The sequence below is a fragment of the Arachis hypogaea genome, chromosome 20 (genome assembly GCF_003086295.3).
Source record: "Arachis hypogaea cultivar Tifrunner chromosome 20, arahy.Tifrunner.gnm2.J5K5, whole genome shotgun sequence".
Taxonomy (NCBI): domain Eukaryota; kingdom Viridiplantae; phylum Streptophyta; class Magnoliopsida; order Fabales; family Fabaceae; genus Arachis; species Arachis hypogaea.
In genome coordinates this window covers 142082312-142105899 of record NC_092055.1, presented here as the reverse complement: position 1 = coordinate 142105899, position 23588 = coordinate 142082312, and the positions used below count along the sequence as shown (strand labels likewise).

The 23588-nt window shown below is 29.6% G+C and overlaps 3 protein-coding genes across 3 annotated transcripts; 2 read left to right on the top strand and 1 right to left on the bottom strand.

The window, feature by feature from the left end:
- The first annotated feature begins 3016 nt into the window (after positions 1-3016).
- LOC112784826 (vestitone reductase) lies at positions 3017-7112 on the top strand. The gene is made up of 4 exons (XM_025828153.3): positions 3017-3184; positions 3968-4501; positions 5488-5680; positions 6658-7112. The coding sequence occupies exons 1-4, from the start codon at positions 3064-3066 to the stop codon at positions 6797-6799; spliced, it is 990 nt and encodes a 329-aa protein (XP_025683938.1). The 5' UTR covers positions 3017-3063; the 3' UTR covers positions 6800-7112.
- Positions 7113-10430: 3318 nt separating this feature from the next.
- Positions 10431-13228, top strand: LOC112784814 (pentatricopeptide repeat-containing protein At1g53600, mitochondrial). The gene has a single exon (XM_025828145.3). It carries the CDS (start codon positions 10596-10598, stop codon positions 12696-12698), a length of 2103 nt encoding a protein of 700 aa, XP_025683930.1. The 5' UTR covers positions 10431-10595; the 3' UTR covers positions 12699-13228.
- Positions 13229-13652: 424 nt separating this feature from the next.
- LOC112784815 (metal tolerance protein 9) lies at positions 13653-19053 on the bottom strand. Its single transcript, XM_025828146.3, has 6 exons — positions 18813-19053; positions 17768-17880; positions 16638-16883; positions 14705-14785; positions 14396-14626; positions 13653-14185 (listed from the first exon to the last, which is right to left on the bottom strand). The coding sequence occupies exons 1-6, from the start codon at positions 19036-19038 to the stop codon at positions 13838-13840; spliced, it is 1245 nt and encodes a 414-aa protein (XP_025683931.1). The 5' UTR covers positions 19039-19053; the 3' UTR covers positions 13653-13837.
- Positions 19054-23588: the final 4535 nt, after the last annotated feature.

The following is a 23588-nucleotide window of genomic DNA, read 5'->3' as shown; positions in this document are numbered from 1 at the left end:
CTTTTATAACCATGAAAAAAAATGAATTATTGCAAGAAAATATTTTTGCCACATTAAAATCATGGCTAACTTATTCAATTTTTTTTATGAGTAATACTTCATGAGTAATAAAATTTATTATTTTTTATTAACACTTAATTAACACTTAGATCTTAAATACTAAATTTAAATTATAAATTTCAATAGGATAAAAAAATATTTATCTAAAATATTAATTAATATTAATAAAAAGTATTGATTTTTTTTTTATTTTTGTCTCTTTTTCTACGATAGAAACTCAAATTATATTTCTCTCTCTCCCTCTCATTTGTTAGCTAATTATTGGCCGGTTCCCCAAAAAAAAAAAATCATAAAGAGTTGCATAAAAAATCTATAAATGTAAGTAAATCATCAATGGTACTAAATCAAATTAGAGTAATGTATCCAAGTATTTTTATACAATAAAACTTAAAATAATACTAATTATAATTTATTTTTATTATGTTTAATCAACTTAATTAAATTTAATTAACAAAAAAATTTGAATGTGTAACATTATTCATCAAATTATATCTTAAAATAATGCAAAAAATTAGAATGTTTATTAGTTTTTTTTTACAATATCTTCTAATACAACAAGTTAATAGATGTAAACTTTATTTAAGAATTTACTGCTAGTCAATAAATTATTATAGGTATAAAATAGTATTCAAACTTTTAATATTTAGTTAAGCAAATTGATAAGCTAACTAGTAGACTAAGCTAATTTGGTTTAATTATTAGTTATTACTTGTCCTAGTTTTACCCTAGATTAAAAGGGATAAGTATTGTTTTGGTCCCTAACGTTGAGGATCAGAATCAAAACTGTCTCCAACGTAATTTTTTATTTAGAATCATCTTTAACGTTTTTTTCGTATTAAAATCGTCATTTTTAACTTTTTACGGACAAAAATATCCTTTACCACTTCCAGCACTTTTTACCACCACCAGCACCTCCCTTACTCCATCACCACCACCTCCCTTACTCACATCAAATACTAATAATCAGAATAAGAATCAAAGCAGAATCAACAAAATCAAAAGCAGGATCAGAAGCAGAAACAAAACAAAAACAAATACAGAAACAAAAAAAAATGCAGATGCAGAAGAAGAAGCAGATGCAGAAGCCAAAACAGAATAAAAAGTAAATGCAGAAGTCGAAGTAGAACCACTGGCAACTCGTGGGCAACAGAGTGACGACGGCTGGGCAGATCGGCGGTGGTAGGAACATAGCTCAGCCTCAGATCTCTCCCTCTCCTTCGCGCACCGCCCTCCTCACGTCGGGCTCCTCTTCCCGGCGACGCAGCAGTCACAGAAGCAGAAGCTGAAACTCAAGCAGAAGCAGAAAGCTCCCTCTTCACTGGCGCCGTCCCCCCTCCCCCTTCCCCCTCTCCCTTTCCTCTTTTCCTTCCTTCACTTCCTCGCGCCCTTCCCCTTTTCCATTCTCCCTTGCCCCCTCGCGTGTTTTTTTTTTATTAATAGAGATAATTTAGTAATAAAATAAAAAAAAATTAAAAAGAATAATTTTAATAAAAAAAAATGTTAAGGATGATTTTAAATAAAAAATTATATTGAAGACGGTTTTAATTCTGACATTCAAGGTTATGGACCAAAACAATACTTATCCCAGACTAAAATAAGAAAAAAAAAATTGTTATTTTGTTTTTTTTTTTTTGTCTTGAGGGAAAAAAAAGGGCTACAGGCTTGTGAGTTGCAGGCTAATGGAAAGCTGCTTAATTGGTTTGGTAACTTGTTGGGCCACAGCAATGAAAATCTTATTTGGGCTCCAATCCAAAAACAAACACTTACTCCATTATTTTTTAATCCAAAAATCACTTTCATTAACTATTGGTTCCATTGAGTTCATTGGTAAGCTTAAATAAATATTGAGAATTTCAATCTTATCTTATATATATTAATTTATTAGCTAATAACAAAATTTTAAATAAAAATTTAATCTACAATAAATTAATTTTTAATTTATCAAATTAAAAGATACCACAAAAATTTTTTTTTCACTTATGAAAGTTTAAAACATGACATATTCATCTATGAATTAACGAAACCGTATTGATATCTATAAAAAAATAATTTTTAATGTAAAAATATTATCTAAACTTTATTTTTTTTATAAATAAATGTATTAATATTTTGAATTTATAGTAATAATAATTTATTTAATTTTTGTAGATATTGAACTAATTTTATTCATTCTAGACTTGTTAACATTTTAAATTTTCACAAATAGAAAATAATAGTTTACTCTCACCAGATTTATTTCTTACAGGATAAAAGGATTAAAAAAGAAAAAGAAATCTCAAGTTAACATCACATTCAAATATTCAACCCCTAGCTTATTCAAATATTCAAACTTCAACCATCGTATGCTTATAATATATAAACTAATTACCAATTATATTACATATACATAAAAATAATTATTAAAATTAAAGATAAAATATATTTTAATTTATATCCTTAACATTTACAATTTTTTTAAATATCATAATGTTTCAATTAATTTTATTTCTAATTTTTTAATTTATTCAATTTTGTCTCTAATATTTTTTATTTATTTCAAAATTATTGTTAAATTTTTTAATTTGTCCCTAACAGTTTAGATGAAATTAATATTTACGCGTAATTAAACGATAAGAGTATTTTTGAAAAAAATCACAAAAGTTAAGAATAAAAAGCATATTTTATCTTTAAATTAATTATTTATATAAAATATATATTAAAATATTAAATATATGTTTAAAATATATAAAATAATATATATTTATAAAGATTGATTTAATAATTAATTTTTAATATATATAATAATTTTGACCAACTAAATAAGAAATGTCTTGGTTTAGTTTGGACTAACTAACAAAAAAACAAAGAAAAGTCTTCAACATAGACTTTAATATAGAAAAAAAAAAAAGGATATTACGCAATGAGACAGTTACCTATTTGTCACTATTATTAGGGAAGAAAAATGGAGCATATATATAAGTTATGGAATCTCCATTTAACACTGAAAAGAGTGAATAGAAGAAAATGGAAGAGGGAAAGGGTAGAGTGTGTGTAACTGGAGGCACAGGTTTTCTTGGTTCATGGATCATCAAAAGGCTCCTTCAAGATGGTTACTCTGTTAACACCACCATCAGATCTGATCCCAGTAAGTTTCTTTTTATTTATTTATTTTAGAATTATATAAATAAATAATGAAAACAATATCTGAAAATATAAAATTGAAAATATTTTTCCCAATGAAATAACCTATAAGCCTTTTCAATCAGTTGTTAGAACTTGTTTGAATGAATTTTTAAGAAAAAAAAATTTTAGTTATTTTTTTAAAAAATCTTATGAAAAAGTAAAAGTAATTTTATGTTTGGATATCTTATACAAAAAGATTTTTTATATATCAATTATGTTTGGGTATAACAATATAAAAGTACTTATTTATTTATTTATTACATAAAAAATATCATTTAAAAAAAAAGATATTTAAAAAAAGATGTAAATTATAGTTTTTCAAAAAACATATATTTTTCTAATTTTTCTAGTACTTTTACTTTTATTACTAGAAATTTGTCAAACACACTAAAAAATAAAAAAAATCTTTCTTTTTTTTAACAAAATAATGACGCCCAAACAAACACTTACTCTTTGATATTCTAAATTTTAGTTTAGTCCACACATAATTTAAAATTTTCTTTAAAACATTTTTAGTATTATCTTTCTGAACAATTAGTTGTTATTTTCTTTAAATGCACGTGCAAAATTATTTTACATCAATAGTGTATTAAAATTTATAAATAGTAAGTAACTAAGTACTAAAAATTTAACAATAATGAAAAAAAATCAAAATTAAAATAATTTTTTTAAGTAATAAATAACCAAATTAAATTATCCAATAATTATATTCAATTTATAATATGGAGTTACAATAAATTTGTAGAGAGAAAAAGGGACATTAGCTTCCTCACAAATCTGCCTGGTGCATCCCAAAAATTGAAAATATTCAATGCTGACCTCAGCAATCCAGAGAGTTTCACTGAAGCAATTGAGGGGTGTTTTGGGGTTTTCCACACAGCTACACCAATTGACCTTTTAGTAACTGAACCGGAAGAGTTAGTTACAAAAAGGACAATTGATGGAGCACTGGGAATCCTGAAAGCATGCTCTGATTCAAAGACAGTTAGAAGAGTAGTTTACACGTCGAGCGGGGCCGCCGTGTCGCGGATCGGAAGAGAAGAGGGCGAAGTGGAGGCAGTGGATGAGAGTAGTTGGAGCAATGTGGAATATCTTAGAAATATGAAACCATATGGTTGGTCTTATGGAGTTGCGAAGACATTAACAGAGAAGGCAGTGCTTCAATTTGGTGAAGAGAATGGTTTGGAAGTCGTCACTCTAATTCCTCCTTTTGTTGTTGGATCTTTCATTTGTCCTAAGCTTCCTGATTCTGTTGAGAAAGCATTGCTTTTGCTATTAGGTATGTATATAATTAAATAAAAATTTAGGTCCAATCAATTTTATGAAAGTCGTTAAATGATTACCAACAGCATTTTTGTCAATTTCCACTAACTCTTATTTATAATTGTGTTTAATGGAAGTGTCTTCGTAGATGTGTCTAATAAAAATATTTTTTTTATGGCTGTATTTAATAGAAATGTCTTTATAGATATATTTTTTAGATGTGTCTCTTTATATATGTATTTAAAATATAATAATTAATTATTATTGATAATAAGTCAACAAATAATATATTGGTACTTTGTACTTTTTTATTTTTATTTAATAACTTTTAATTATCAATTTTATATAAAGTTGGATGCACCTGAATTTTCACTATATAATTTATAAATAAAATATCAATTATATTAAATATATATTAAAATTAGATATTAAAATGAATCATAAATATAAAATATATATTAAAAATAAATTAAATTATATATATTTATATATAAATATAAAAATATATTAAGATTGATTTTGATAACTAATTTTAGTATATAAATAATATTTTTAATAAATAAATATGATAATGTTGCTTAAATTTTCCGGTTGTTCTTTTTGTTGGAATTTATTATAAGAAAGGTTAGGTGGTTGATTTTTTTTTTTATTAAAAATATTGTTTTCTAGCCTTCTTCTTATTAAAATATTATTCTTTTGAAACATGTCAATATTATGAATATGTCATCATTTTACTAAGGTGGCATGGCTTGTTGCATTTGGCGTTTACCCATTCAAAGTTATAATAATAATAATAATAATAATAATAATAATAATAATAATAATAATAATAAGTGAAATGATCAGCAGAAAATTTATTTGTTGAAGAGTCAAATCAAGTAAAAAAGTGAAGCGAAAATGTCCACATAACATATCCATAAATAGATTAATAAATAATTTTAGCAATGTTCCTCTTGTTTATTCTTATTAGTAAAAAGAAAAAAATGTATACTTGTGGTGCAGGGAAGAAGGATGAAATTGGTGTTACACGTATGCATATGGCACATGTTGATGACGTGGCAAGAGCTCATATATTCCTGCTTGAGCATCCTAATCCAAAAGGCAGATATAATTGTTCTCCATTCATTGTATCTATTCAACAAATTTCTCAACTTCTTTCTGCCAAGTATCCACAATTTCAAATACCAACTTTAGAGTGAGTTCTCTTCTAATTTCAATCAGGTTAATAGGGAAATTAATCTCTCAAAGATAAAATATTTTTTTAATTTGTTTTTATTTTTTTTTCAATTAAATTAGTGTTTTAAAGATTACGAATTAATCATATCTGTCATTTAATTATTCAATTCACAATTTTCGTTAAAGATTAATAATGTAAAATGTTAACTGATAACATACATGACACATAATATGTTCAATTAGATATTAACTAAATTAAATATGTTTACAAAAATCTATCAATTTAGTTACTAGGTCAGATTAGGAATAAGATTTTTGTAACTAGAAAAAATGACTAAATTAATAAATTTTTATAAATATATTTATTTAATATCCGATTAGATATATCAGGTATTATATAATGTTATCATTAATGTTTTACAACATCAATCTTCAAAGAAAATTGTTAATAGAGTAACTGGAGGACAAAAATATGGTTAATTCGCAATCTTTGAAATACTAATTTGATTGAAAAAAAATTTTAGAGATAAATTTAAAAAATGTCTTATTTTTCATAAACTAATTTGACTATTAACCCAATTTCAATATATATAAATATGTTTTTTTAAGGTGAATATTTACGTACATACAGTTATCTTTATACAAAATTTATAGTTGATAACTGTTAAATAATAATTTAATCAAATTTATCAAATCATCTAACAATTCTCAAATATCAACTTCATACGATCTTTATCTAAACATATCAACTTTTTAATTAAAAAAAAGTTAATCAACTTAGTATATGACTGATCATATAAGCATCAATAAATAAAATTGATATTTTCTGTCTATATAGAAAATAATTATATATATATTAAATTATAATATTTCATATATAGAACAACTAAGATAAATTTTATAAAGTTTGAACGATTTTGATATATCTTCGTACCACTTTATTCAAATGTATAGTATAATTTTAAAAATATAAGTAAATAATGATTATTAATGTAGTGAGGTGAGAGAAATTAAAGGAGTGAAGCAACCAGAATTGATCTCAAAGAAGCTCACAGATGCTGGATTTGTGTTCAAGTATAGCTTGGAGGAAATGTTTGAAGATGCAATTGAATGCTGCAAGGAGAAGGGTTTTCTTTGAATGTTTTAAGGTGGAAACTCAGGTGCAATCGACTTCACGTGAAGTTGATACATAAGAGTCGTTAGATAATTTGACTGATTTGACTAAATTTTCATCTAACGACTCTCAGATATCAACTTCACGCGAAGTCGACTTCACCTGTTTTCACCATGTTTTAAAACATTGTATCTATCTTTGATCCATCTAAGTCATCAAGTCAATAAAGCAATAATAAAGTGCCCAACATCATGATGATCTTTAAGTTTCATCAATTTCATATGCCACTCATTGGATTCTTACAGTGTTCTTATATCATAAAATATTTGATGACAAATAGTGTGATATGTGTGCATGCAGTTAGTGATCATACTAACAAATAATAAGTTAATTTGTATCCACTTGTACTTATCAAGATTCAAGAGGAACATATACTAACATGCCATGTATATGGTAATTCTTTGTTAAATTAAAAGGATTATGTTATTGTCTAATATCTCTAATTAGGTCTGATACATTTTATCGATCCAAATACATTTTATTAAAAATATAATTGGATCATAAGATATTCAAATCGGATTATAGGATAGTTTGGACTGACTTAAAAAAAAAAAAAGTAATTTTTTTATTTTTAAAAACAAAAAAAAATTTTAACAGATAAAAATTATGTTATATTTAGATAGATATTTTTTTAAAAAAATTTAAGTATTAAAAACATTTTTTATCTTTGTTTTTCCAAAAACCAAGTATTACTAACTTTAAAAAAAAAACAAATAATTTATTTTTTTAATAAAAATATTTTTTTTAAAGACGTATCTAAATATGTTTTAAACTTAATAACAATATTGTATTTAATTTTTTTTTTACTAAAAAAAATCAATCTAAACTAACACTATATTCTATTAAATTCGACAAAAATCTGGTATAACTTTCTTTTTAAATTTGTAATAAGTATATTATAAAGTTAAAAACTATTAAATAATTTAATTTTTAACTTTGTATGAAAATAATGCTCGTGAATCTTTACTTATTATAACTTGATAGAATTTTAGAATAATAGAGACTTAGGTGCAATTAATTTATATAAAATTAATAATTAAAAATTATTAAATAATAATTTAATCAAATTATCTGACTATTCTTGGATTTTTTTCGTATATAAAATAAAACAATTAATTATTTCTTTAGAAAAGATTTTTTAGCTTTATTTTCAAGAATACGATTTTTTTTTTTGGAATAACAGTAAGTTCGCCGCACTCCTGGCGAACTCTATGATGAGTTCGGAAATAAAAGCAGGCCTATTGGAGAGAAGATTAAGTACCCACAATTGCTCTGTTTACTTTCTTTCTCACTATTAACATTGTCGCTACGATGCTAGGAAATCCATTGTTATCCATTCATTACAATGGTGAAATAGTGTATGATGAAGAAGGTTCAATTGTTTTTAGATCGGACCAACCGATAATTACCTATATGACACCGGAAGTCAACAGTTTAACAGTTTTGAAGAATGTGATATTGCATTCCGTTGGACAGCAATAATCTAAAAGGGTGAAAATTTTACTACAAATATCCGACCGAATTAGATGGCAATTTGTTTTATAAAAGGTATATTAGAGTTGTGTTATCTTTGTCTCTGTTACTAGTATATTTATCAGACCATTGTTGTGAGCGATATGTCTATTGTTTTGAATTAGGTACCGGTTGCGCGACGACGAGGACGTACGGCTTATAAGGTGGTGGCACAACCAATGGGCCAATATTTATCTATTGGAATTATACGTGCTTCTTGTTGACTCCGGTGGCCGAGGATCATCTGCGGATACTGTCGATGATAGTCCGACGGGTGGAGTTGTTAGACGAACTATCAGAAGGACGATGGTGGATCTAAATATGCCACCTGATGGTAGTCAGGAGGGGTCTAATGTTGAAGTTCGTAACGTTGACTTAACGGTTGACGGTCTTAAAAGTCATAACGGTTTTGCTATCAGAGATCCGATGATGGAGCAGTATGAAGTCAACCCCGATGATGGAGACGATGCTGACGAAGGACCACCCGAAATCCCTGATGATGGTGACGAGGAAGAGGAGATGAACTACTACGGTGACACACAGACTGCTCTGACACAGCCTGTCATTTCTCGACCATATGACCGGCCAGATCATTTCACGAGGTTGAATCTCGATGCAATGACTTCAGATTGGTCGTTTACCCAAGGAGGTCCTGAAGAAGACCCAAGCAACGAGTTTAAGGTTGGACAACAATTTGGGAACAAGGAAGAAGTCATGTTGGCAGTTAAGCAGTACAGCATCAAGAGGGCTGCGGAATACAAAATAGTAGAGAGTGACCATTTGATACAATGCACGATGTATCCAGTTCGGACCCGGTTGTAATTGGAGCATACTCATATCATATCGCCGAAAGTAAGAAAGGTGGGACGTTAGGAGATACACTGGTCCTCATACTTGCATGCAAACTTCAATGGGGCAAGATCATTGTAGGTTGGATTCGAAAGTGATTGCGCAACACATTTTCACGATGGTCAAGGCCGATCCAACAATCAGTATCAGGGTTCTACAAGGAGGTGTGGAGAATCACTTTGGTTACAAGGCGTCCTACAGAAAGGTTTGGCTTGCAAAACAGAGAGTCATCGCTAGAGTCAGATGCATCGGGATACCCCCTATCAACTGCATGATGTATCCTCTCGTGTACCTCATCAGACGCTCCTCTGTGGCGTCATGCTCCATCTCTCCACAAACCGTGTTGTGGAACCAAGTGAGTTTCACAGTCCACTTCGTCTGTGACTGTCTGTCCTCTAAGCCGGGAACAACACTCAGAATCTGCTCACATGACTCCTCAATGGTCCGTCCTTGATGGTACTGCTCCCACCCACCTATGCATCTACTCACAAGATCACCGTCAATCCTGAGTCCCAACTGATAGGCCACGTCCTGCAGGGTGATAGTCATCTCCCCGCACAGTAAATGAAATGTATGGGACTCAGGCCTCCACCTCTTTATCAACACCGAGGCAAGCGACCAATCGTGCTCGAACTCGACCATATAGGCCACGTACTCAAACACGGCTTGTCTCTGATATGGCCTAATCGATTGAATTATAAAAAACCCACATTTTAGTCATCGTTCAATCGATTGGGTAATATGACCAATCGATTGATTTTTGCGAAAACCATGCTGCCATGCAATTTTCAATCGATTGTTGTGTGATGACAACCTGAGTTATGGAAAACCTGAAATTCAATCGATTGTTTTGATAATCCAATCGATTGAGTTTCAAAGAAACACGATTTCACAGTCATGGACGAACGTCACGAATCAAATATAATCTTTTAATCGATTGGAATAGCCAAAAAGTTTATTAGGATCAATGGAAGATCTAATTCGTTATTGTTTTTGTTTTTTTATTGTTAATAAACATAATAGATTAATGATAAAATAATAATTTATAAAATAAAAAATAATTTTTATGATTAAATAAAATATATGGGGTTAATTTATAATTAAAATTAGATAAGAACTATTTAGCAGTTATAAAAAATACTTAAAAACATGTTTTGTTCTGGGACCATCGAATCCGATGCTAGAATATCTACCCTAACAAATGTTATTTTTCCCAAATTCTAATGCCTCTTAAACTATCATTAACTAATTCTTTATGAGAATCCTTATCTGGCTTGTGATCAAAGGTTAACCCAGATAATTACCTTGTGAAGAAATTATAATGACTGTTAGTTTTAATGCTTAGTAATTGAGTCAAGTGTGACGCTATGGAAAGTTTGCAGTATCTTGGAACCCAAACATGCTAACCAGAAACCTGAACAAACCAATCACCAAATTGAAGCCATCACTCTCACATTCCAATCACACTCACTTTGCAAAATGTGCCAATGGCAGCAACTTCTTGATTTACTGCAACAACCAAATCGCCGAACATGGACGAAACGGCGACGTCGAAGCCGCGGAAGGAGTTTTCCGAAGAATGCCCCGGAAGACCACGGTCTCATGGACAGCCATGCTCACTGCCTATGCCCAAAACGGTCAAATTGCAAATGCCCGCAAGGTGTTCGACGAAATGCCCCAAAGAAACACTGCTTCTTATAACGCCATGGTCTCTGCTTATATTCGCAACGGTTGTGATGTTTGCAATGCTTACAAGATTTTTTCCCTTTTGAGGGAACGCAATTTGGTTTCATATTCTGCCATGATCATGGGGTTTGTTAAGGCTGGAATGATACACAGGGCTGAACAGTTGTACTGTGACACCCCGGTTGAGTTCCGGGACCCGGCGTGCTCGAATTTGCTGATCAATGGGTACTTCAAGATGGGCCAAACGAAGGAGGCGTTGCGCATTTTTGAAGGCATGGTTGAGAGGGATGTTGTTTCTTGGAGTTCTGTTATTGATGGCTTGTGCCGGGACGGGAAGGTTGCCAGTGCTCGGAGATTGTTCGACAGAATGCCAGAGAGGAATGTGGTTTCTTGGAGCGCCATGATTGATGGGTACATGGAGAGAGGTTTCTTTGAAGAAGGGTTTAGATTGTTCTTGGATATGAGGAGGGAAGGCCTGGTTGGAGTTAATTCCACAACAATGACTATTGTGCTTAAAGGTTGTGGAGGTTGTGGAAGGATGTGGGAGGGAATGCAGACACATGCATTGGTTTCGCATATGGGATTTGAATTTGATAGCTTTTTGAGTAATTCTTTTATTACAATGTATTGTTCATTCGGTTTGATGGATGCAGCGAGCAAAATATTCTGTACCATGAGTAAAAGGGATGTGGTTAGCTGGAACTCTATGATTTCTGGATACATTCATGGAGATGAAGTAGATGCAGCTTACAGGCTTTTTGAGAGGATGCCAGAGAAAGACTTGATTTCTTGGACAGCCATGATCTCTGGATTCTCTAAGAGTGGAAGAATTGGAGAGGCCAAGGCGATGTTTGGTATGTTGCCAGAGAAAGACACTTTTGTTTGGACTGCTGCTATATCTGGGTTTGTGACTAATAAGGTATATTGGGAAGCTTTGTATTGGTATGCTCGGATGAATCGTGAAGGATGTAAGCCGAATCCTCTAACTATTAGCAGTGTTCTAGCAGCTTCGGCTGCCATGGTAGCTTTGAACCAAGGGCTCCAGATTCATGCCTGTGTTCTAAAGACGAGCTTGGAATATGATCTGTCTGTACAAAATTCTCTGATATCATTTTACTCTAAGTGTGGAAATGTTATGGATGCTTACAGGATCTTCTTAGATGTTGCTGAACCAAATGTCATCTGTTATAACTCAATCATCAATGGGTTTGCACAAAATGGTTTTGGTGAAGAAGCTCTCGATGTATATAAGAACATGCAGAATAAAGGCCTTGAACCCAATGGTGTTACGATGCTTGCTGCTCTATCGGCCTGCACTCATGCAGGGCTAATTGAACAGGGATGGAATTTATTTAATGCAATGAAATCTCGATATGGAATTGAGCCAGAAATTGATCATTATGCATGCATGGTTGATCTCCTTGGTCGTGCTGGCTTGCTAGACAAAGCAATAAATTTAATAGGTTCAATGCCATTGAAGCCGCATTCTGGGGTTTGGGGAGCTATTCTTGCTGCGAGCAGGACCTACCTGCGTCTTGACCTTGCCGAGCTTGCTGTTCAGCATATGATCGAACTGGATCCTGAAAATGCGACTCCTTATGTGGTATTATCTGACTTGTATTCTGCTGCTGGGAGAAAGACTGAGGGTGACTTAATAAGAAAGACTAAGAATTTAAAAGGAATTAGAAAAAATCCTGGTTGTAGTTGGATTACCCTGAAAGATGAGGTTCATCTGTTTCTTGCCGGAGCTCAACGTAGCGATAATGAAGAGATAAATGCCACTATATTGACTATGGCCAAGGAGATGCTGTTGTAATATGCCGAGTCAACCATGTGAACCATTCTAGTTAATGAACATCTCCTGGAACCTTGGTGGTGTTGCAGTTACTGAAGTTTCCTCAATTTAAAACATCAGTTGCCTTATACCAATCTAGAGATCCAAAGAACTGCGTTATAACATAGAGCATTCAACAAATCATGCCCTTCAATAGTGGATCGATGGGATTTCTGGTTTAGGTTCCGGTTATTGCATGTCTGCACCCTATTGGCGGATAACATGGACTTAAAAGTCGGATTCTGAAGAAGGCAAGAATATCAAAACAGTAAGAGAAGTATGGAAACGGGAAAAAATCACCATGTTGAAAGTGATTTAGTGACCAAAGTCATCCATTTCTGATATTGTAAAGGTAGCATTTGATCATATTTTACTGCTGCCACCTTTGCAAGTGTTATTGATAGAAACAAATAGGTCACCAAGTAGAAGTCATAATTGTAGCCATTGTATATTGTTTAACCAAGGCATAATTTGTGCAAATTTTAGTACTTGCTTCAAGCTGCATTTGTTTCTATTGATCAATGAAATTATTCTTCTCACCAGAAAATAAAAAGAAAGCACTTGTTGATCCAATTGTTTTGTCAACAAGTACTAAAATTCTGTAAACTATCAACTATAAACAGTATAAACTGTAAACTACTGGAAACATTTGCAATACTCCAGTCATAATTTTGAAGTGTTGATGGATGGGAAAATTCTGTTTAAACAACTAGAATTCACCAAACAACTAACGACTCTTATGAAAAACTTCAAAATATACTCACCTAATCAATCAAATATGTTGTTTGATGTTACTTTGAGTCGAACTAAGATTGAACTTTACTTCTTTGATTACCTTTGGCATGTTAATCAATACTGGTTTTGTTTGGGTAAATTAGTGATAGTTGACAGTGACTCTCTCTTCCAGTTGGAAATTTCATTTGTCTGTGTGGATGCTTGGTAGAAACTAGAAAGTCATCTCATACATTTGAAGAAATTGTTTTACAAGAACTAACACTACATTCTCTTTCACCCATAATTTATTTTTTGAAGCAAATGCTTGTAATATTCTATGCCAAGTAATCAATAAGTAATCACCATTACTATTACACTGAATATAGCTTAATCAATTTCTTGCTATGCTACACCACCTTAGGATTATGCTCAAGCTTATGAGTGGTGTTCAAATCAATGTGAACAAATGCCCTCTCAATTTCAGGTAATTTCTCAAGCTTTTCCTGAAGTGATTCTCCAATATCATGTGCTTGACTAAGTGACATTTCTTCTGATACAACTATGTCTACCTCAACAAAGTAATTGGAACCATATCTGTATGCCCTCATTGTGTCAATGTGCTTGATCTCTTTGTCATGGTTCCAACAAAGATATGTAAGTTTTGCAATATACTCTGGTGGGGCTGTTCTTCCAATCAATGACCATACATTCTCCATCACTGTTTTTGCCCAGTTGCTGATTGTATATATAGCTATCTGCATAATTGTTCAACATATATTAATTATTAGAACAAAATTGAGAATTACTTTAATTATTATTCCCTCCATCTTATAACAATGGTCTCATTCACTGTTTAGGTTTATTAATAATTAAACAGAGTCGATAAACCAAAAAGAGTGAAACAAACAAGTATTTAGGGTTATCAAAATCACAAGAACAGCTGCAGTAATTAGTATGGAATTTACCAAGATAGCCCCAAGAGGGTCAATCCACCAGTAGAATTTGATGGCAAGAACAGCTGCAGCTAAGCCAATAGAGTTTGTGATGACATCAAAGAAATGGTCTTGAGCATAGGCCCTAATTATTTCATTCTTGAACCTTTGGCAATAAGTCATGAGCAAAAGTTTTACCAAAGATGCTGCCACCATAATCCCTATCATCCATTTTTCTTTTACAGGATCCCTCTCTGGTTGAGTCTGTCAGTGAATGAATTTTATGGTAGGTAATGAGTAGTGACTTTGGTTATGAATAATTAGCATGTTTTGGATGTGTACCTTGGTGATGATTTGCCTAATTGATTCAAACAATATTTGTAATCCAAGAGTGGCCATGACTGATGCAAATACAACAATCCCCTATCAAAATCACACCATTCATAATTTTAGAAGAGCAATAATGTTACATACTCAAAACAATGTTATTATTAGTGGGTTAATAGTCAAATTAGTCCCAAAAAGATGACTCGTTCTTCAAATACGTCCTTGAAAGATGACTCGTTCTTCAAGGACGCTCTTGAAAAATATTATCAATCAAATTGGTCATTCAAAAACTATAAATTAATCATTTTTGTCCTTCAGTCACTCACTTATCAATTTTCGTCAACGATTGATGATATAAAATGTTAACTCACATCATTCATGACACTTAGAATATTCAATTAAACGTTGAACAAATATATTTATGAAAATCTATCAATTTAGTGTCATTAAGTTATATTAGGAATATGTTTTTTTTTTTAATTGAAAAAAATACTAAATTGATATATTTTCATAAAGATATTTGTTCAACGTTCAATTGGACATGCTAAGTGAGCAGGTGTCATGTATGCTATTAATTAATATTTTATATCATCATTGATAGAAATTATTAATTGAGTGATGGAATGAAAAAAATAATTAATTTATAATTTTTGAAGAATTAATTTAATTGACAAAATTTTTTAAGGATAAAATTAGAGAATAACCCTAATTTGATCATTAACCCTATTATTGGTAGATGAATTAATTGTTTTCTTCTTGCTAATAGGATATCTACAACGTTATCATGTCACCGGAAATAATTTTAGCAAATATATGCGCTTTTTGGAAAATACTTTGTATTTTTTCACCAAGTGGACCACAATAATGGATATATAGCATATGGTGTAATTTTGTCTTTTTATAAGGAAAAAAAAAAAAAAACATTTTCACATGAGTGATACAATCCCATCCCATGCATGTAGAAAGCGGGAATACTTAGATAGAATTATTGGGTGAAAAGCATTTTGAAAAACACAAAATACTCGAAAATAGAATAAAATTTTTATTTTTAATATATAAATTTAATTGTTTACGAAAATTCCAATTATGAAAGACATAGACTAACTTAATATCCATTAAATATAAAAAAAATCCTCTAAGTGAGAAATATTATAAAGTCACAAAATAATAATTTAATCACTATTGAATATATAATTTCTGTTGATTAAAGGATGATTAAATTTTTATTTTCTTATTTTATCAATTTTTATACTTAAAAAAAGCTTAATTCATCAAATATTGGGTTAGTCCATTAGGTATCTTTGTCTAACTAATTCAATTTTTATGAGTATCAAATTAATTTATATACTTTATGGTTAAAATAGTCAACTTTTAAATCCTTTACAGTAAAAAGAAAATAGTTTAATTATTTCTAAACGCGAATGCAAAAAATGAATATAGTATTTTACGAATTCTAAATTCTAAATTCTAAATCCTAAATCCTAAATCTTAAATCCTAAACGTTAAATTCTAAATCGAAACTATTGATATAAAATATAATAAATAAAAAATAAAAAATTATTTAATTAATACAAAATACAGCACTTGTTATTGACCTATTAAGTATGTACCATTTCAAAAAGATATATTTTCAAATCTTTTTCCAAACATAAAATAATTCCTCTCTACAAACATTCCCATAATAATTAAGGAATCTTGGATAGATTTCAATTGAAATTTGTGTATTATATTGTATATAGAAGAATCAAGTTAGATTAGTCTAATGGTTAACTCAGTAGTCCGCTTAAACAAGTGTTGGATTTCAAATACCGTCTTGTACATGCAACAATTCATTGGCCAACGATAAATTCTTAAATGAGTTCGGTACTGCGACAGATTAGTCATTGACTTATCGAATTGGAAAATACCGTAGAAAACACAGAAACTAAGAGAATTAAAGAAGACATACCACAGGTTGCATGCGGTTCTTGCCAATAGGGTACTTGTGATGGTTTGGTTTACTCATAGAGTAAGAAGTGAACCAAAGTATGAACCCAGACAAGAGATCCAAGAGTGAGTCCAGTGTTGATGCAATCACAGCCAGTGACATACTCTCAACAGATGCATACACTTTTGCACCAAACAGCACCATGTTTCCTATGTTTGATGCATATATTGCTGCTCTTTCACTCCTTTCAACTTCCTTCATCTCCTCCTGAAAATATAAAATACATTTCTTTGTTTTTCTTAACCGATCCGTCGCTAAATCGACCACTATATATTTGTATATAAATATATTTATTATTTAAATTATTTTTAATATATATTTTATATTCTCACATATATTTAATAATTTTTTTATGTATACAAAAAATAGTTAAATTTTAATTCAATCAAACATATTTATATTTTATGGTGTCTATTTATTATGTCGTTTATTTACACTAATTAAAAGCAACCAGATATTAATATCACTTTTAAATACCTAGACATGATTTTATCTTGGCAATGAGATTGGGAATTTACTAAAAAAAAATAGAATAAAATGATAATTAGATTTTCAAAGATTTTGACTTCGTATTAAATAGTCATTAAAAAAAACATATCAATATCGTAAATAATGGACATGTATGTCCTTTCATCAATAAATAGTATGAAACGAAACGATATTGTCTATATATTTCATTATCTATAATGGTGGATGTTCTGTTGTTGTCATATAAACATGAAAATAATATAATTTTAGACAGTAAAACATTATTATTTTTTAAGTTTCTATATAACATTTCTCAATTATTTTTTATTTACTACAATCTTATCAAAATAAGTGAAATTTCGTTCCAAAAATTATTATCTATGCGACGATATTTCATAAATAGACATATCACAATAATTAACCATACATATACGTATTACTGCTAAATTTTATGTGATGAACTAATAGAAGAATATAACGTATTTATTGTTATATTGTAGAAGACCGAATTAATATTTAAAAACAAAAAAACTAATTAATTCGAAGTTAAAATGTTCAGGACCTAATTCATACTTTACTAAACAAAATAAAGGGTGAATATTCAAATTGAAGTTTAAAAAAACCTTAGTCATTTGAGAAGGTAACATTCCCAAGTCAGTAAATGAATCCACTTCTTGATACCCTTTAAGGAGCCTTTCCTGCCTCTTGTAGTACTCTGCAAGTTTCTTTTGTCTCCCTACAATTTTCATTTTTCAGACATGAAAATTTCATAAACAAAAATCTATTATATATAATGAGATATATTAAAAAATAGATGTATAAATTTTCTTTCCTAAAATGGCGGCTATCATATATAATTAAAAAAATATTTTGTTAACTCAAAAAATTGAATTTATGATTTTTTTTTTAAATATAGCATACTTATCATCTTGGTTAAAATTAAAATTTTATTATTACTACTATTGTCTATTTAATTTATAAAAAAGTAAATTGATAGACATCTTAATAGTTAATACTAATACACTAGTAATAATAAATAGTAAATATGAAAACAAAAAATAAATAAATAAATAAATAAATAAGGATTAAACAAAATTTTAGTATTCGTAAAATAGGTAAAGTTTTAGGTGAATATCAAAAACTTATTAAGAAAAAAAAGTTTATTTACAAAGCCAAATTTTTTAGGTAAATATCAACTATTTTTTTATATTAATTTTTTATTCTAAATCTCAAACTATAAATTTTTAACACTAATAAATTTTAAATTCTAAAAAAAAAAATAGTGTGAGATCATCATGGAGAACTCTCAACTTTAGGTAAATATCAACTAAATGAGAGAGAACGTAAAATAAAAATACACCACATCTAACTTAAAAACTTTAAAATAGTAAATTAATAGATCTCTTATCTTATAAACTCTTCACTCTTCTTTGCATCCTTCAATGTAAGACTAATTTCATACATTATTTTTCACACTTGCAACATTAACCATTAGAATAAAGAAAAAAATTAGTAAAAGTATATATATAAGGGTGAAGTATTGTACTTAAAGCAAGTAGTAAATGAAAAAAATCTTATGTCCTAAATTGTTTAAGCTGTAATGTTGATGGTTTGAAGAATCAGAAGGGATTAAGAGAGGAAGAAAAATAAGTTGGTGAAGTATTATACTTAATGCAAGTAGTAAAGAAAGACCAAAACGAGAGTCCATGATGTTCCTCTGTGGTAATCGATATTGATCCATGTTGATCCTCCATGAAGGTTGTCTTGCCATTGAAACATTCTCAGCAGTTGCCTCTGGAGAAAGAAGCTCCATTCTATAGTTTGAACATTCTTCACTGCTACTACTACTTCCATTCTTCTTCTTCTTATCATTATTATTATTCTCTCTCTCCATTTTGCACGTTATTGCAAATTTCTATTCATATATTTATAGAAAAGTCAAATATAGGTAAATGGCTTCTTTCTCTTGTACTTTATTTATGACTTTATTACTTTTCATATAAATATATAAATCAAAAGTAAGCGAGAATGCATGGAGAATGCTACATCAAGATTTATGGTATATATAAATTAATTTAATTTTGATGGAGTGTAAAGTAATTTTATATGTGCGTCCAATTAAGTAACGTCACATTAACAAAAATAATTACTTTTATATTAACTACGTGAATGGTCATAAAAAAAAGGGTAATACTAGGTAGATAAAAAAAAGCCAGAACTTGTCTTATTTAGCATTAATTAATTATTGTAATAATTAATGAATGCTAAATAAGGCAAGTTATGGCTATTTTTGCCTAATTTTCTTTGGTTACCAAATATTTTCGATAAAAAAAATAGATATCATTGCACAACTATATATAAAACATTTTATGCTGTCAATGTATTAAAATTAAATCCTATATAAATTATGATAAAAATTTATATACGGTTATTTTTGTGTAAAGTTGATAGTTAAGAATTGTTAGATGATAATTTAGTCAAACCTATTAAATTATTTAACAAATAACTCTCATTAATTATCAATTTTATATGAAATTAACTGTACCTTATTTTTCGCTATAAATTAATTATAAACTAATAAGTGGTAATAAAGGAAGCATGGAGAATGCATGCTTAGCTTGATCAACCACATCATCCGTTATAAACTAATTATATTACCCCCTTTATTTCTAATACACTTTCTAAATTAGTCTATATTCATATGAATGGAATCCACTTAGGATAGATTACTAATTTCCTATAATTATATAATATACGTGTGGTTCACACACAAATAACATTTGTAAACAGAAAAAAAAATGATATTTAATCTATAACTATTAATTAAATTATGATTATTAACAAACGTGTAATTCACATAATAATTTTATATTTTTAAAAATCTTATCTTAATTATTATAAAATTTTTTATCAAGGTAATTTTTAAAAAAATGTCAAATCATTGTCCAAACTAATAGGAATGTTGCTGATGTGATGAAATGTTTTGAACTCAACCAAATTGTAAATAATAATAATAATAATAATAATAATAATAATGATGATAATAATAAGAAGATTAAATTACACAATTGGTTCCTATACTTTTAGTGAAATTGTAAATTGGTCTCTAAACTTTAAAAGTTTGTAATTGGGTCCCTAAAGATAATTAAAATTTGTAATTTAGTCTCCGTCATTCAAAAAGTGTTTAATTTAACAGAATATTTTCAATATATTCTCTATTTTAACAGAATATTCTCAGCATATTCTAAGAATATTCTGTTAAATCAACACTTTTTGACCGACAGGGACTAAATTACAAATTTTAATTCTCTTTAGGAATCCAATTAAAACTTTTAAAATGTAAAAACCAATTTACAATTTCACTGAAATAGTAGAGTCCAACTATATAATTTAACCTAATAATAATCGAGAAATTAGGATTTTTAGGTGTCTTCTATTAGGATTTTTGTTATCTCTTTCATAGTGTTTTATTTTTTTACTTGTTAATATATTATTAGTTAGATTTTCTTGTGAATATTTAAAAATTTAAATATAAAAATCGAGAAATTTCACAATGGTCCATGAACTTCAGAATTTCTCATTATTTAACTACAACTCCAACAAAAGTCCCTAATTACATAAATACCCACAACATTGAGGAAAGGTTAGAAATCCATAGAGTTCCCAAAATTCCCCAAAATTATAAAATAGGCCAAAATTAATTCACCAATTTCTCTTCATCTTTGCACAGTGCACCATATCAGACTGAATACCATATCATTCATAATTTCAAACTTAAATTAATTAAACTTAATTAACTTCTTAAATATTTTAATATTTTTGTTTCATCTAAGTAATATGTTTCCCTTAGAAGTTTTTATTTTATTTTATTATTTTTTCTATATTTAAATCAAAGTTATTAATAAATCAAATTGAAATGTTCATTTACTAACAAATTTTCTCTGCATAAAGACCAAGTTTAAAAAAAAAAAAGAAACATCTAAACAAGTTGAGAGCATATCTATAAAATAGGTTAACGTTGGCTTTGGTGTTCATGTGTTATTTTAGTTTGTGAGTTATTTGAGTTAAATTATTTTTTTTATATAATAAATATCAATTTAAATTAGTCGTTTAAAGAGTCATAAAAAAAAAGTAGTCGTTTAAATGATTAAATTTGGTCATAGAAAAAATAAAAATTATTTTAATTTATTGAAGTTTAAAAACAAATACAATTCCCCATAGATATGCAGAAGTCAAATAAGCATCAATCTATATACTTTTCTTTTCAAGAGTATTTATTCCTCTATACGGTGGAGTAATCTCTTTACTATATATATATATATATAAATAAAATAGTTGATCACGAAATATCTTTCATACCGAATTAGAATTTTGAATATCTAAACTTTACTCTTATAAAATATCCTTAAAACTAAAAGATTAAATGAATTTTAATTTATATTTTAGTTTTATTGTCGAATACAGTAATTATTTTTTATTATATTAAAAAAAATTTCATGTCCTAAATTGTTCAAACTGTGATGTTGATAGTTTGATGAATCAAAAAAGATGAAAAGAGAAAGAAAAATAAATTATTTTTATTGTTGAAGATAATGAAAAATTTCCTTAAAAATATTTATTACACTTTACATACTATGTACTCTTTATGTACTTCAAAAAAAAAAAAAACAAATAAGCCTATGTCAATGTCAATGAGTTATAGCTCAAATGACATAGTCTTCTCATACTCAATTAAGAAGTTGCGGATTCGAGTCTTCTATTTTTGATAAAAAAAAAGCCTATATCAATTATTGGTAAAAAAAAATCTAGTTTAGTAAGAAAGTCAGCAAAAATATCCCACAACATAAATAAGACAGAGTTTTTGCAATGAGAATTATTTTGCTTTTCTTTCTTTAAGAATGGATGTGTTAGTTAGAAAACTTGTCCCTTTGTAGGAAAAAAATAACCAAATACAATTAAGAGAGGCTGAATATAAGTTTAGAAAGGGTGATAAGTTTAGAAAGGGTGAAGCGGTGTCGGATATATGGAAAGCATTGGAAACTCAACTGGATATTGCTAACATTATTAGCGCAAGCTAATTTTCTCTTTTAGAACTAGATGCTATATACCATGGTCCAGATGATCCAAAAGCTACTCAGAATGCTGAATATGCCCACAATGTTTTGGTGATTGATCGAGAAAGAAAAAAGATTAAAAGAAAAAATGGGAAGAATATTATATAGTAAAGAATTCATGGAAATCAGGGTGTGCAGACAAAGGTTATGGCAAGGTAAGTTGTGACAAATACACAATAACGGAAAAGATGAAGATGGACAATGTGTGACAAAATATATTGATCTTTTGACATCTGGGTTGATTCCTATTAATGTTGTTAAGGTGTAAGTTCGCAATTAGGAAGTTAACTATTAGGAATTATATGTTGAGAATTGTTAGGATTTGGTTGAATTAGTCCTACATTGCTTAGGATAGCAAATGGAGTGGGTGGCCTAGGCTATAAATATGAGGCTAAGTTCTTCATTTGTTTTTGCACCAGTCAGAAACACTTTAAGCTTGTATCTGATTTTTCTTTTCCTCTGTACTCTTTGATTAGAGAGTGTTGTGAGGTGTAGTTAGATATTTGCTTTGAAAGAGTGTGGGTGTACTGGGGTGCCGGTGAGAGAAAGAAGTCTATGTGTTGTAACAATTTTCACATAGTGATATTCTCTGGTTGTCATTTGACAACGGCCGTGGTTTTTTCTCCGGTAATTGGAGTTTCCACGTTAAATTCTTGTGTTGTGATTGTGTCTATTTTATTTCTCTGTCAAAGGTGTTTTCTCAAGGGGGAATTGTGTCTTATTCCCAACAAGTGGTATCAGAGCTTCGGTTCGGTGGGATTTATTCTTAGTATGCTCTGTGGTTGCAGCCTAGTCTAATCTCTTTGGTTGCTGTTGTTGTTGCTGGAAGGCAGTGTGACTCTGTGAGAGTGCAGTTTGGAAAAGGTTCTGGCTAAGGAAAGACTTGGTATTTAAGTGTGTCCATTGTGACCCACCTCTCTTTCCTGGGGACCCTTCCTAGTGCACGGTCTACAGTTGAGTTATACTATTCCAGTATACGGTTGCAACAATGTCTGGATATTCAAGTGCTGTGAAGCTTGAAATAGAGAAATTTGATGGAAGAATCAATTTTGGCTTGTGGCAAGTACAAGTCAAGGATGTGTTGATACAATCAGGTTTGCACAAGGCGTTGAAGGAGAAGATCTCTGGTTGCTCTCTCTATGAGAGAAGATGATGTTCTCTAGAAGACAAGAAGTATCCTCATGGTATTACCGCACTGCCATGGATAAGGATAAGTTGTGGCAATCGGGTCCACAATTGCACACGGGCATTGGTTGGCGTTGAGATGCAAGGTGTGTGGCGGAGTTAGGTCGATGGCTGAAGAACTTCCAGGAAAAGCCAATTTGGAAGT